The sequence below is a fragment of the Garra rufa genome, chromosome 19 (genome assembly GCF_049309525.1).
Source record: "Garra rufa chromosome 19, GarRuf1.0, whole genome shotgun sequence".
NCBI lineage: Eukaryota > Metazoa > Chordata > Actinopteri > Cypriniformes > Cyprinidae > Garra > Garra rufa.
The window spans coordinates 20,591,575-20,605,721 of NC_133379.1; the positions used below are offsets into that span (position 1 = coordinate 20,591,575).

Here is a 14,147-nt window from a genome sequence, read left to right on the forward strand (position 1 = left end):
TTTAGTGTGCTGTGACTGAACATTTATCCACCATTTCAAAGAGCATCAGTGCCGGTTTTTCAGTTCAGCTTGGGTTAAGCAACCCACACCAAGTCGCAAGCACCAACGACAAAAATAACACGCGTATCTCATATCTTTTCTGAGGTGTGTTACACTTTTTTGCCTTCTTAAAGATCCACCTTGGTGTTATTCTAGGATAAAGAGGCAGAGGTGCTGTGCGCCTTGTAATAAGCACTTCCTGCATATCACAAAGCCTGCATTTCTTTGAATAAAATATCTTTAACTCTCATATTCTGTTTGGCTTTGGAAAGAGCTCAATGGCCTTTTATTAATAGCTCATAACATACTTAACACAACTACTACATTCAAGGCCCGGAAAGGTAGTAAAGACATTGTTAAAATTGTCCATGTGACATCAGTGGTTCAGCCATAATGTTCTGAAGCTACAAGAATGCTTTTTGTGTGCAAAGAACACCAACATAAAATCTTTCTGGGCCTTTAATGTGATAGTTGTACAGTAGTCTAAGCAGGGTCAGAAAGCTCTCGGATTTTATCAAAAATATCTTCATTTGTGTTCCGAAGATGAACAAAGGTCTTACAGGTTTGAAACGACATGAGGGTGAGTAATTAATGACAGAATTTTTATTTTTGGGTAAATTATGCCTTTAGCTTGAAGTGTTGATACTTTAGATACTTGAAGACTTTTTATAATCTTGTGAAACTGATTAATATAATTTAATAATATACCTTAAATGGGCACCCTGTCTAAAAATAAAATAAAATAATTTGTTTTGCTGGAGCCAAATCGAAATAAATAAAAAGACATTACTATAATAAAGGTGTGTACACACTCGTAGTTCAGATCTCTTGATGGCTTTGTTTCAGACCATAAAACAAAATGATACATACAAGTCCTGATTTACCCAGCATTCACTCATTCAGTCATTTATAACACAGAACCTAAAGATACAAAACAAAAGGCATAAAGATAAAGTCACAACCTAATTTGACCACTTTTATGATGTACAGTTAGGGTCAAAAGTTTATATACACCTTGCAGAATTTGCAAAATGTTAATTCTTTTACCAAAATAAGAGGGATCATACAAAATGCATGTAATTTTTTTATTTAGTATTGTCCTGAATAAGACATTTCACATTAAAGACATTTACATATAGTCTACAAGAGAAAGTTATAGTTGAATTCATAAAAGAAGACCCTGTTCAAAAGTTTACATACACTTTGTTGTTACCTGAATGTGTTTTCTTTTTAGTGATTGTTGATCTAATGTCCTGAATGGTTACACTGCCCGCTGTTCCTCAGAAAAGTCCTTCAGGTCCCACAAATTCTTTGGTTTTTCAGCATTTTTGTGCATTTGAACCCTTTCCAACAATGACTGTATGATTTTGAGATCCATATTTTCAAACTGAGGACAACTGAGGAACTCATATGCAACTATTACAGAAGGTTCAAACGCTCACTGATGCTTAAGAGCCAGGGATGTAAACATTTGAACAGAATGAAGATGTGTACAATTTTCTTATTTTGCCTAAATACCATATTTTATTCATTTAGTCCTTTCAGAAACTACAGAAGATACTTACATGTTTCCCAATTAAATTTACCCTGATCTTCAAATTTCAAAATGTTTTCACTCCCCAGATTTTTTCACTTTCCTTCTGAAGCAGCAGTGAGCGTTTGAACCTTCTGTAATAGTTGTATATGAGTCCCTCAGTTGTCCTCAGTGTGAACAGATGGATCTCAAAATCATACAGTCATTGTTGGAAAGGGTTCAAATACACAAAAATCGAGACCACCTGACAAAGTGGGTCTTGGTCTGCTTGTTAGGTGTACACCAAGGTTTGTTTGGCAACATTCATACTCATTCAAATAAACTGCACTAATAGAGCAATCAACACATGCACCCTAAATAACAATGACTTTTCTGAAAGTACTTAATAAAAAAGGGGATGTAAGGAAAGGAATAGTTTATAAAGCAACAACGAAAGCATTGGGTGGCTCTGGGACCTCAAGCATAAAAGAACAAAAAGTCTATCTCATTAGAACATGTGGGTTAATTCCTCGGCCATTAGCAAGACCCAATCCTCTTCACGCTCCCTATTTTCTAGAAGCCTCTTTGTCTTGACTTAATAATATTTTAGCTTCTTTTTACACCTTACATGTGACTTTTTACCAGATTTAGACAAATGTTTAAGACTTATTACAAGGCGACTAGATCTCATTCAGTATGAGTTAATTAAATAGATAAGTTGATCCAGTCAGCGGCTCATTATTTAACACGGTCCTCTTTATCTCCCTCTAGAGTTTTTCAGACAGACCTCCTCTGAACTGCTACTTTCACTTTTTACCCCTGATTTCATGAATATGCAAACCATAGAACCTCCCACTGTGGCCAACCCCCTTGGTTCCTGGTGTGTCAAAACAATCATTTTCAAAGGAGGTGCTGCAAACTTTAATTCCATCTGAGAGTTCCACAGTTCAAACATCTTTTCAAATCAACCACTGTATTCACAACACCCTCTAACCCACCAGTCAGACCATCGATTTTCTTCTTGTGTGCCCTAAGGCACTGGCTCTACACATGACCAGCAAGACATTCCAGATGAGGAAAGTGAGATTTCCAGTTGCGGTGGACTGTTGTGGGACAGTAACTGTAATGAGTTTAGAATGTTTATCGCACTGGAGGCATAAGCGAATAAACCCTGAGGTTCATTTGGTTGCTTTTATTACCACATATACAACTGAATGACCAGAGCTGGGTAGATAACTTACAAACTGTAATCCATTACATCATACATTTTATGTTATATAATCAGACTACTTTTTGATTACTTTTAGACCTAATTTGTTTATCACATTGATTTAAATTGGATAATATTGTAACATGTTGACATAAAACACAAAGAGTAAGAATATATATTCCATCTGTGGTTATTAACAACATGAAGTGCATTAAACATTACATTACGTCAAACTGCTGTTTGTGAAGGAACTGCAGGGGGTTTAATGAAAAACAAATAATCAATTAAATCATAGAAATGTTAAATTAAAAAAAAAAAACATTTTATATTATATTTTATTTGTTTCGCTGCATGTCATGTGACCACAACTAACACCAGAGAATCAGTGAACATGCAAATGTGATACTTAATATTTATTTAAAAATCTCAGGGATACTTGAAGAAAATACATTAGGCCAAAGTTGACAAAAAGGTTTGTGACAAAACAAAAGCCTTCCAAATAACCTACAGAGTGATAATTCAAATAAAATCAATGTGTTCATCACTAGTTGATGCAATATTGAAACACTTCTTAAACCTGAAATGATTTTTGCAAATCTGTGGTCAAATGCTGTGTGGCCAACTGAATAATGACTGATTTTTGTGTGAATGTCCACAAAACTCGAAGACTTTCTGAATGTACAGTTGAAGTTCAAATGCTCACTGATGCTTCAGAAAGCAAACATAATGCATTAAGAGCCAGGGATGAACATTTTTGAAATTTGAAGATCAGGGTAAATGTAACTTATTTTGTCTTCTGGGAAACATGTAAGTACCTTCTGTAGATTCTGAAAGGCAGTACTAAATGAAAAAATAGGATATTTAGGAGAAAATAAGAAAAACGTACACATCTTCATTCTGTTTAAAAGTTTTCACCCCCGGCTCTCAATGCATCGTGTTTCTTTCTGAAGTATTAGTGAGCATTTTAACCTCCTGTAATAGTTGTATATGAGTCCCTCAGTTGTCCTCAGTGTGAAAATATGGATCTCAAAATCACACAGTGATTGTTGGAAAGGGTTTAAATGCACAAAAATGCTGAAAAACCAAAGAAGTTGTGGTACCTGAAGGATTTTTCTGAAGAACAATGGACAGTTTAACTATTCAGGACTCTATGTGGACAACTATGACTAAACACAAAAACAACACAGTATTAGGAATCAGGTGTATGTAAACTTTTGAACGGGTCATTTTTTGAACGGGTCAACTATTATTTTCTCTTGTGGATTATAGGTAAAGCTCAGTACTAAATAAAAAATAACATGCATTTTGTATGATCCCTCTTATTTTAGTAAAATAATTAACATTTTGCAGATTCTGCAAGGTCTATGTAAACTTTTGACTTCAACTGTATATAAGCAGTAGGCTATTTTAAAAAGAAAAATTTGAAAGATGAAAAAGAGGAATTATATACTCTCTAAATCACACACACTCACACATTCTCACTCACCGCCGAGCTCCTCTGTGGAGATGTTGGCGAGCTGTTCTTCACTGGTTTCGGAGAGCGAGGTGCTCAGGAAGTTGTCTGTGTAGAGCAGCCCTGCTCTCACATGGTGAAAAGGCATCTTCACCCTTCAAAGGAACAACAAACAACTGAGATGAATCAATGAACATGCAACCACTGTGCCTACAGCCTGTCTGTTGCTGAAAGAAAGTGACTAGACCTAGAAAGAAAAATGGAGCACAAGCAAACAGGGTCCTCAGTGTACAACACACCGCTGTGTGAAGGGTGCATAAATTTACAACTGTGAGTGTCTTCAATCAAGTACATTTTGTAAAGACACCGTTCAAATACATAAACGCCCACATGTACACACAGATAGTGAATCCAAAGCAGGATATGCGACATACACACCCCCGCGTCTTGCTTCTGTTGGTCATTTGGGATTGTAAAAGATTGTCACTGTTGGAATAAATGTAGCTCATTTACTCTGCACAAATACATGAAAAGCTCATGTGTCCAGAATGCTACTTGAGGCAGAGAAAAAAGATGAAAATGGGACAAAACTCGTGTCACTCTGATTTATATGAGCTCACTGGAGCAGCATTTGGTTTTAAATATCTCTTTCTGTCAGTACTGTCAAGACTCTAGTCAAATGGCTTGAGAGATTTCTCCAGATTCAATAAGGATTCAACAAATACTTTAAACTCATAAATAAATAGAAAGATTTATGATTTTAGAGCTACATATACGCTACCAGTCAAAAGTTTTTGAACAGTAAGATTTTTAATGTTTTTTCTTCTGCTCACCAAGCCTGCATTTATTTGATTCAAAGTACAGCAAAAACAGTAATGTTTTGAAATATTTTTACTATTTAAATAAATGCAGCCTTAGAGAGCATAAGAGGCTTAATTAAAAACATTCTTTCATTTTAAATAGTATGTTGATGATTTTTAATGAACACATTTGTGCTAAATTTAATTTTGTGGTCTTAGATCTATGGATCCTGACTGTGAATGTGTGTCTGAGGGCTCATTCTTTCAAGCCATTGATTTTCTTTCCCTGTGAGCACAACAGGACTTTTATTTAGTAAAACAATGACAGTGTCGAGTTAGATAAGTTGCCGTATAATGTAGTGGCACAATTGTTTATAGATTGAAACTGTGGAGCTGCTTCTAGCAGCCTGACAAAAGATGAGAAATTTTCCACAGGATTCAATTTTTTGTTTTCTTACTGTTTTGAATTACTGTCAAGACATCACTGCTTGAATGTGTCTCGAGAGTCTAGTCTGTTTTACTCATTTTAGGCCCTGATGCTGTTAAAATGATGCACTGACTTATGAAAGTTTTCTTAAAACTGTAGACACATCTAAAATACCTCAAAACTCAAGCTTTTCCGAAGTTTTTAAAGTTGGGGAATCCGTGATTAATTTTACTCTGAGAGACACAGAGCCTCTGTTGAGAGAGTTTCATGTGAATTAAGAAAATTACGAGGAGGTGACAGAGGGAGCGGAGCAGCTAATTTGTGGTGATGCTCACCAAGGACGAAGCCTGGCTGTACAATAGGGCTCTGTGCTACTGTAATTACCATAGATATTAACAGAGGCTTTAGCTGAAGGCAGCTCAGGGTGCAGCTTGATAGATACTGGGCTCAGCTAAGGGCAGCTACACATGAATATTTTAAAAAGCCATTGATGGGTCGTTTGGTTCACTTTTGAAACTTGACCTGAGTGATGGATATCAATATACACTAAAATGTTACATTTTTGGGGATTAGTAATTAATACTTTTATTCAGCAAGGATGTATTACATTTATTTCAATCATGACAACTCTCAGAAGATTTTAGCATGGTAATGTATATGATAATGTTAATGTATTTGGTCTTGGTGGGGTCTGCTACGCTGCTGCTACTGAATTGCTGCTGCTGTTGGTTATTGCTGTAGTTGTGTGTTGTTTTGAACTTTCTATTTACCAAAAATATCCTGTAAAATGTATCAGTTTCCACAAAAAAGTGGTAAGCAGCACAGCTGATTTCACTATTTTTAATAAGGTATACTACTTGAACATTTAAATATTTAGAAAATTTTGCTTTGCCATAATAAAAAATAATTACATTTTTAAATATCTAACAGCTTTTATATATTTTGAAAATATAACTTTTCCATTAAAAAAAAATGACATTTTTAAATATAACAACTTTTGAAAAATATAACTACTTCCATCAAATAATTAAAATTTTAAACATTTTAAAACTTTTAAATATTTTGAACATTTTTGAATATATAACAACTTTTGAATATTTTTAAAATGTAGCTTTGCCATCATAAAAAAAATTACATTTTTAAAAATAAAAAACTTTTATTTTATTTTTTTTTCATTTTTTTTTATATTTTAAAAAAAAAAATATATATATAACAACTTTTAAATATCTTGAAAATTTTGCTTTTTTAAATTTTTAAATATATAACAAATTTTGAAAACTTAGCTTTGCCATCATAAAAATTTATTACATTTTTAAATATATAACAACTTTTTAAATAATTTGAACATTTTATAAATATATAAGTCTTAAATATTTTGAAAATGTAGCTTTGCCATCATAAAAAAAAATTACATTTTTAAAAATATAAAAACTTTTTAAGCAATTTGAAAATGTAGCTTTGCCATCATAAAAAATAATAAAATTTTTAAATATATAACAACGTTTTAATATTTTGAAAGCTTAGCTTTGCCACATATACAAATTTTTTTATATTTTGAACATTTTTAAAAATATATAACCACTTTTGAATATTTAAAATTTAGCTTTGGCATCACAGAAAAATAATTATATTTTTAAACATATAACTACTTTTGAAAATTAGCTTTGCCATCACAGGAATTAATTCCATTTTAAAATACAAAACGTCTCGGTTACGTATTGTAACCCTTGTTCCCTGAAGGAGGGAACGGAGACGTCTCGTCGAGACCGACGAATTGGGATATCGCCTGGATAGACCAATCTACTTCGTGTGTATACAAACGAGCCAATGCAAACCAATCTTGGGGACGGACACATCTGAAAATGTGTTTCTGAGTGAGCATTTTGAACGGTAGCCTGTGAAGGGCTCGGTTCAAGACGCGCAGGTCCTAGATCGGCCGAAGCCCGCCGCTTTTCTTGGGTACTATGAAGTACGGGCTGTAGAAGCCCGTCCTCATGTCGGCTGGAGGGACCGGCTGTATCGCTTCCTTCGCCAGCAAGGAAGCGATTTCTGCACGCAAGATGGGAGCATCTGCGGCCCTGACTGAGGTGAAGTGGACACCTCTGAATTTGGGAGGGCGCCGGGTGAACTGAATCGCATAGCCGAAAGTAATGGTCCGAAGGAGCCAGCAAGATGGGCTAGGAAGCTCTTTCCAGGCTCCCAGAAAGTGAACAAGCGGCACAAGGGGGACCACTGACGTACCCGCGGGGGAGCAGCGAGGGGGGGCGCAGGGACCCCATCTCGGTGTCTCGTTGCCGGACCGGAGCGGGGTCAGAGCGTCTGTATGTTGAGTGTGTGAGACGCTTACCTGCGCATGAGCTGATGGTGCGTGAGTAGTCCGTCTCGGTGTGCTCTCGAACCGCCCATCGTCGCTCGCTGGTGAGGGGGGAGGACGGGTGAGGCGCAGGGGTGGCCTGCGCACTCCCCGCAGTCCCCAGTGACCTGACGGTCGGTGGCGGGGAAAAAACAAACAAAAGATTCTCCGCCCGGCCCTCCTCCGGGGGAGGGAGTGGTGCGGTCACCATCTCCCAAAGAGCAGCATTCTCCATCTCTGGGTCGCCCGTCTCAGGGTCTCTTGCTCTTGCGCTTCCCACTGGTCTTTGTGGGGGCCTGGACGGGCTGGGCGGCTGCCCGGCGACCAGCTCCACGGCGCCGTTGTGAAGGCTGCTGCGGTGGCTGCTGTGGAGCGGAGGCGGAAGCCGGGGGCCGCCCTCGGCGACGAGCAGACTGGGGTGCCGCCGGCGGTGGGGTGGAGGCAGCAGCTGAACGCCGGGGCAGGATGTGACTGATGGCCTCAGTCTGTTTCTTGGCTGCGGAGAACTGCTGGGCAAAGCTCTCTACAGCGTCGCCGAAGAGGCCGGTCTGGGACACCGGGGCGTCGAGGAATCTGGTTTTGTCACAGTCCCTCATATCAGCCAGACACAGCCAGAGATGGCGTTCCTGGACCACCATAGTGGACATGGCACGACCCAGAGACCGCGCGGTCACCTTCGTCGCACGTAGCGCGAGGTCCGTGGCGATGCGTAGTTCACGAAGAACTTCTGGGTCGTGACCACCCTCGTACAGGTCTTTCAGTGCCTGAGCCTGATGCACCTGTAGTAACGCCATGGCGTGAAAGGCGGAACCGGCGGAGCCGCAGGCCGCATAGGCACTGCCGATCAGAGCCGACGAGTGCCTACAGGCCCGGGAAGGGAGCAACGGATTGTTGCCCCGCCAAGTGGAAGCGGCGCCCGGACACAGTTGCATCGCGACCGCACACTCCACCGGCGGGACCGCCGTGTAGCCCCGCGCCGGTCCGCCATCGAGGGTGGTGAGGGAGGTAGTCACACTCGAGCGGTTTCGGGCAGTGAAAGGTGCCGTCCACGATCGGGTGAGTTCTTCATGCACCTCCGGGAAGAATGGCACCGGGGTGGGACGCTGAGAACCAGCGCGGGCCACCCCGAGATACCAGTCATCCAACCGGAAGGGATCGGGACGTGATGGAGGATTCCATTCAAGCCCTACCCTCTCGGCGGCCCGCTGACCGCCCAGCGGACGACAGTGTGCCGTCATCCTCCCCAGAGAGGTCTGGCTCTCCCCCCGATGCTGCAACCAGGCGATATCCCAATTCGTCTGTCTCGACGAGACGTCGAAGGAACCGACTGATAGGGAACTGTTATTTTTTTATTCTAATATATTTCTAATAATGTAATAATTTTGATCAAACAAACGCAGCCTCCCAAAAAACATTTAACACTACTGTACATAAAGCTCATTATAAATTCACATTATAATATTTCTGTATTAATAATTAATAAAATTGTGCTTTTTAATGAAATCTCTTATGCTGGATTTAGATTAAAAATACAGTAAAAACAGTAATATTGTGAAACTGTTTTTTTTTTTAATATATTTTAAAATGTAATTCATTCCTGTGATACAAAGCTGAGTCATTACTCCAGTCTTCAGTGTCACATAATTCTTCAAAATGTAGTTTTGCCATCATAAAAATTAATTCAATTTTAAAATATATTTACTTTAATAATATTTCACAATATTACTGTTTTACTGTTAAAAAAAGAAAAAGAAAAAAAGAATAGTACTGTACATGACTCTTGTTATAACTGCACAGTGGCGGAAAATATAATTTAACACAATGGTGATTTGAAACATGTCAGTTCAAACAGTTACATTTCTTGGCATTTACTTGCTAAAAGACATGCAAATCACAAATAACCAAGGCCAAATTGTACTGTATGTTGTTGCTTTGGCAACGGATTCTGAAGTACATTATGCTGAGGTTGCCAGAGTAACCTTGACAAACATTCTCTTCCAAAGCCTGTACATCCTAATCTGGCACATATCTAATTCACAGGCAGCATGTGAATGCTGATGTGAATAGATATTGAGCGAAACTGCCGTCACATTAAACCCTTAGTGCAGCGGGGAGCGTTTACTTAACACTTGAAAAAGAAACGAGATAGAGAAAGAGCGAGGGATTGAAAGGAAGTGACATCCTCTGTTGGCATGATAAATAACATATGATGCTATATTAATGGATTCTTCCCAGACATCTTTTAGCTGGTCTGACTCACGGGATCTCATGGGACCAACACAACGGCCAGTATCGAAAAAGGTGTGAGGCTTTCAGATAAGTAGCAGGTGCTATTAAGGCTTTTGGGTTTCGCACATCTGCTCCTGGCTCCGATCCAGGACCTTTTAAAGAGAGTTCAGTATATTTGGGTCACAGACACCGTACCTACATGTTAGCCAGTTCATTAAACGACCGCAAAACAGAAACACATGGGACAGTGGCGATAATGAGCCACAACAACATGGATGCACCTTCACAAGGTCAACTGCTGTACTCGTCCTCAAAGCAACATCTCTGGTCAGAGAGTCAAAATCATCCAAATGCATCCAAGACACAGTTATATGACCTTCACAAGGTGACTGGGAATGCAGAATGAAGCTGATTTTGACTGAAATGCAAAAACGGGATGTTTGGTTCACAAATAATGCCAGACTTAAAATGTTAATCTTATGAGTGGTCTTTAAAAAGATGAGGAAAGAGATAGAGAAACAGTAAAAGATCTGACATTGAGAGTGAAGTTGCATCAGAGAAATGTCAAATCTGCTCCAGGGACCCTTTGCATGCTGTGAAGCACTTAACACTGAGTGTTCACAACAATCACATCAAAAATACAGTTCAACCCTTCCACTATGGTTTAAATATCAGCTTTTCTTGACAATAAACGTGCATGTGAAGTTAAGGGCTGAAACACTAGCTTCTAGATATAATAAAGATAAACTAAGAAGCATGTAAATACCTTTAGAATGACAGCCACGTGTTAATTATGACAATTATGGCAGATCATACACTGTTCAAAAGTGGAAATCACCTATATATTGCCTATAAATAAACAGTTTTTACCTATGTTTGCTCTTTCTATCTGTTCAACCCATTAAAAATAAAATCCATTAATAAAACCGAATGTAGTCCTGTTGATTCAGTCGTGACCCTGCACAAAACCAACCATAGGGATCTCTTTTTTTTTATTTGAGAATTTACATCATCTGAAAGCTGAATAAATAAGATTTCCATTGATGTATGGTTAGGACATGACAATATTTGGCCAAGATTCAACTGTTGTATGAAAATCTGGAATCTGAGGGTGCAAAAAATCTAAATATTGACAAAATTGCCTTTGATGTCCAAATTAGGTACTTAGCAATACATATTACTTATCAAAAATTAAGTTCTGATATATTTATGGTAGAACATTTACAAATTATCTTCATAGAACATGATATTTACATAATAATTATTATATTATAATAATTATAAATTAATGATTTTGGCATAAAAGAACCATCAATAATTTTGACCTATTGCTACAAATATATCCATGCTACTTATGACCAGGGTCACATATAAAATATGTTTGTCTCAATAAAAGCACTAAATAATTTACTACATGAAGCATATTTTGTACTTGACAAACATTTTTTTTTTTTTAATTAGAATTGTACTTTTCAAATAAACATACCTAAAATTGAGCTGATTCAGTGTCCAGCTTAGAGAAACAAAAAATGCAATATTATCAAATCAACAACCTTCAACAGATTACAGCTCAAAAAGCTACAGGTTTGTTTCTAATTGCTTGTTTGGTCTCTGTAAAAGCTCAAAAACAAGCAGCAGTCTCTGACAATTAACATTCAAAGACACCAGAGACCAACAAGCTTTCACACAGTGCCAGTTCACCATCTGCACAGAAAACTTCACTCACCTCAATAGCAGGGAAACTGCCTCTGATCAAGAAAAACAAAATAAAGGGGTGTTTCTCACTCGGTTTTAATTCATTAAATGGCTTTTCACACGTCTTATTAACCTATGAACACCATGCAAGACGCCAGACGCCTAGTTGTTACCTCCAGGGATCGCAGTCAGCGGGCATCACAAGCGAATGTCTTCGTACGCTCAGCTCCGTTTCTTCTTCTCTGTTAGTTGGACACGGACCGGACACATCCACGGTGCGCAAAGGCAATAATAAAGCATACTTTTCCGGCCCCATTATTGTTTATTAAAGTACCGCTAGTTTAGAAGAAAATATCTGTTAAGGCATTTTACGTCCAGGCAAAACTCTGCCGCTTGCGTTTGCACGGACAGCCCAGGCGAAGAGCTCAGAGTGCGGGCTTGTAGCCGACCGTTCCCTCGCCCCTGGAGACTAGAGTGACAAGCCATAACTCACACGGGCCATACATCACTAGTCCTTCAAATATCACCGTGGTCTTACCGTGAATGAACGCCTCGAGCAACCAACACTCTTAAAAATAAAGGTTCCTAATGGGTGTTTTTGCAGTGATGCCATAGAAGAACCATTTTTGGTCCTCCAAAGAACCTTTCAGTGAACAGTTCCTAAAAGAACCATTTTTTGACTATAAAGAGCCTTTTCTGCATTTGAAAGGTTCCATGGATGCTCAAGGTTCTTCATAGAACCATTGATGCAACAAAGAACCTTTATTTTTAAGAGTGAATGATATTTAATCAGATTTTGCATTGCTGTAAATATTTTGTTGTCAAAATTTAAATGTAGATATAGCAAAGTTAATAGCAAAGTTAACCCTAACTACTTAACGACTTTATTTATCACAATTAAACTAACTAAAATTATGCTGCTTATAATATATATCTACTACATAACAAGTGGATTTTTATTGAGCTTTTATTTGCTAACCTGTGGAGACCAAACACAAAGCAACCAAAGAAACAGGTTTCCCGGTCAAACGGCCAGTTATTCAGGCTTAGCTAGCAAATATTTTATCACTGTGTTCTGATTGACCAATCCAAATCACATATTTCAGAAAGATGTGTAATAAAGTTTTATAATTAAGGCTAAAAAAGCTAACTAAGATTGAAGTTGGTCGTCCAAATATACATTAATTATTCATTACTACAAACCTAACTTTTCTAATGTAGCTAGAATTCCTATTAAAATGCCACTCGATGAAAGAACCTCGTGAATATCCCATCTATTCCTATTCCTTTCACAACAGGTGCCATAACCCAATTTTATTCGTCTCCTGAAGACTCCATACCTGCGTATAGGTCATTTAAAGACATCCCAAAATCCACTCACCTCCTCAAAGACTCTGTTTCTTAATTAGCAAAGTCTCAGGGCGTTTACAATGCCAGTGTTGTGAAATTTTCTCGTTTGGAGTTATGCTTGTCGTTGGTCTCATATGTAGTATGCTGAACAGACTGATTCAGAAGAAAGACAATGCAATTTTCAGTTGCCCCAGTTATCTCCTCTCGGTCCCGTTGGCATGTGACAGCCCCATTGCCACCGCAGCAGAGTTTTTTGAAGATCCATCAGGTGAAATGCTCGTTCCAGAAGCCACTGTCGTGTTTTTTAAAGTTCAACCATTTAACAGATTTGTTCGGAAATGCTCCCGCTTTGCGCTCGCCTCGTGCGTAACAGGCGTTCTCCGCCGCGAGCCCAAGGGTGTGTTGCATTTAAAGTCCTTGCCGAATGCACCCGGACAGATTTATAGCGTCTTAAAAATGGAGTCCCCTTCACTTGTGTGTCTCTTGCCGAAACACGCAGGGAGAAGAAAACAAATATTTTCTGTCGCAATAAATCTATTGTGCTGATAAGGTCTGAGATGGGCGCGCTGCAGCCATTGAACGGCTGGAGTGGTACAGCCGATCTGCTCCAGAATGTTTCCCTCCTTCAGAGATCTGGCAGGTGTGTCAGAGAGAGTGGTGTAGGGTGGAGTTAAAAATAGATCAGTAATGTATCACTATTAGCAGACAGAGAGAAAATGCACACATTTCTGCTGTTCATTTCCTGTCATGGAGTGTCGTTTTTGCTTCTATGACTGTGTAGTTTGCTATTTTTGCAAATTTGATATACCATTCCAATATGTATTGCAGGAGTTGACAAGCTCATAGCATTTTGATACCAGTTTTGTCATTTTACACTTAACACAAAATTCATGACTGAGGACACTAACAGTGTTCCAGCTCATGTTACATCACTCCCAAATCCATAGGATACTGTGTGGAAGAACATGTTTTTAGACTTGTTATGCATAAATGACATGAGAGTTAGACTATTCTGTACTATTGGCATCCTATTTTTTTTATCACAATCTTTCAGAGATGATAGTTCAGAACATAGAGT

General features: G+C 38.6%; 1 protein-coding gene across 1 annotated transcript in view; it reads right to left on the reverse strand.

Annotated features, from left to right (window-relative positions):
* caln2 (calneuron 2) overlaps nucleotides 1-13,667 on the reverse strand; it is a 45,889-nt gene extending 32,222 nt beyond the window's left edge. Inside the window, exons 1-2 of the mRNA XM_073823976.1 lie at nucleotides 13,101-13,667; nucleotides 4,249-4,370 (exon numbers count right to left, since the gene is read on the reverse strand). Of these exons, the coding sequence (XP_073680077.1) occupies nucleotides 4,249-4,363 (115 nt within the window). The 5' untranslated portion in view covers nucleotides 4,364-4,370; nucleotides 13,101-13,667. The remainder of the gene's footprint in view (nucleotides 1-4,248; nucleotides 4,371-13,100) is intronic.
* Between the last annotated feature and the right edge of the window lie 480 nt (nucleotides 13,668-14,147).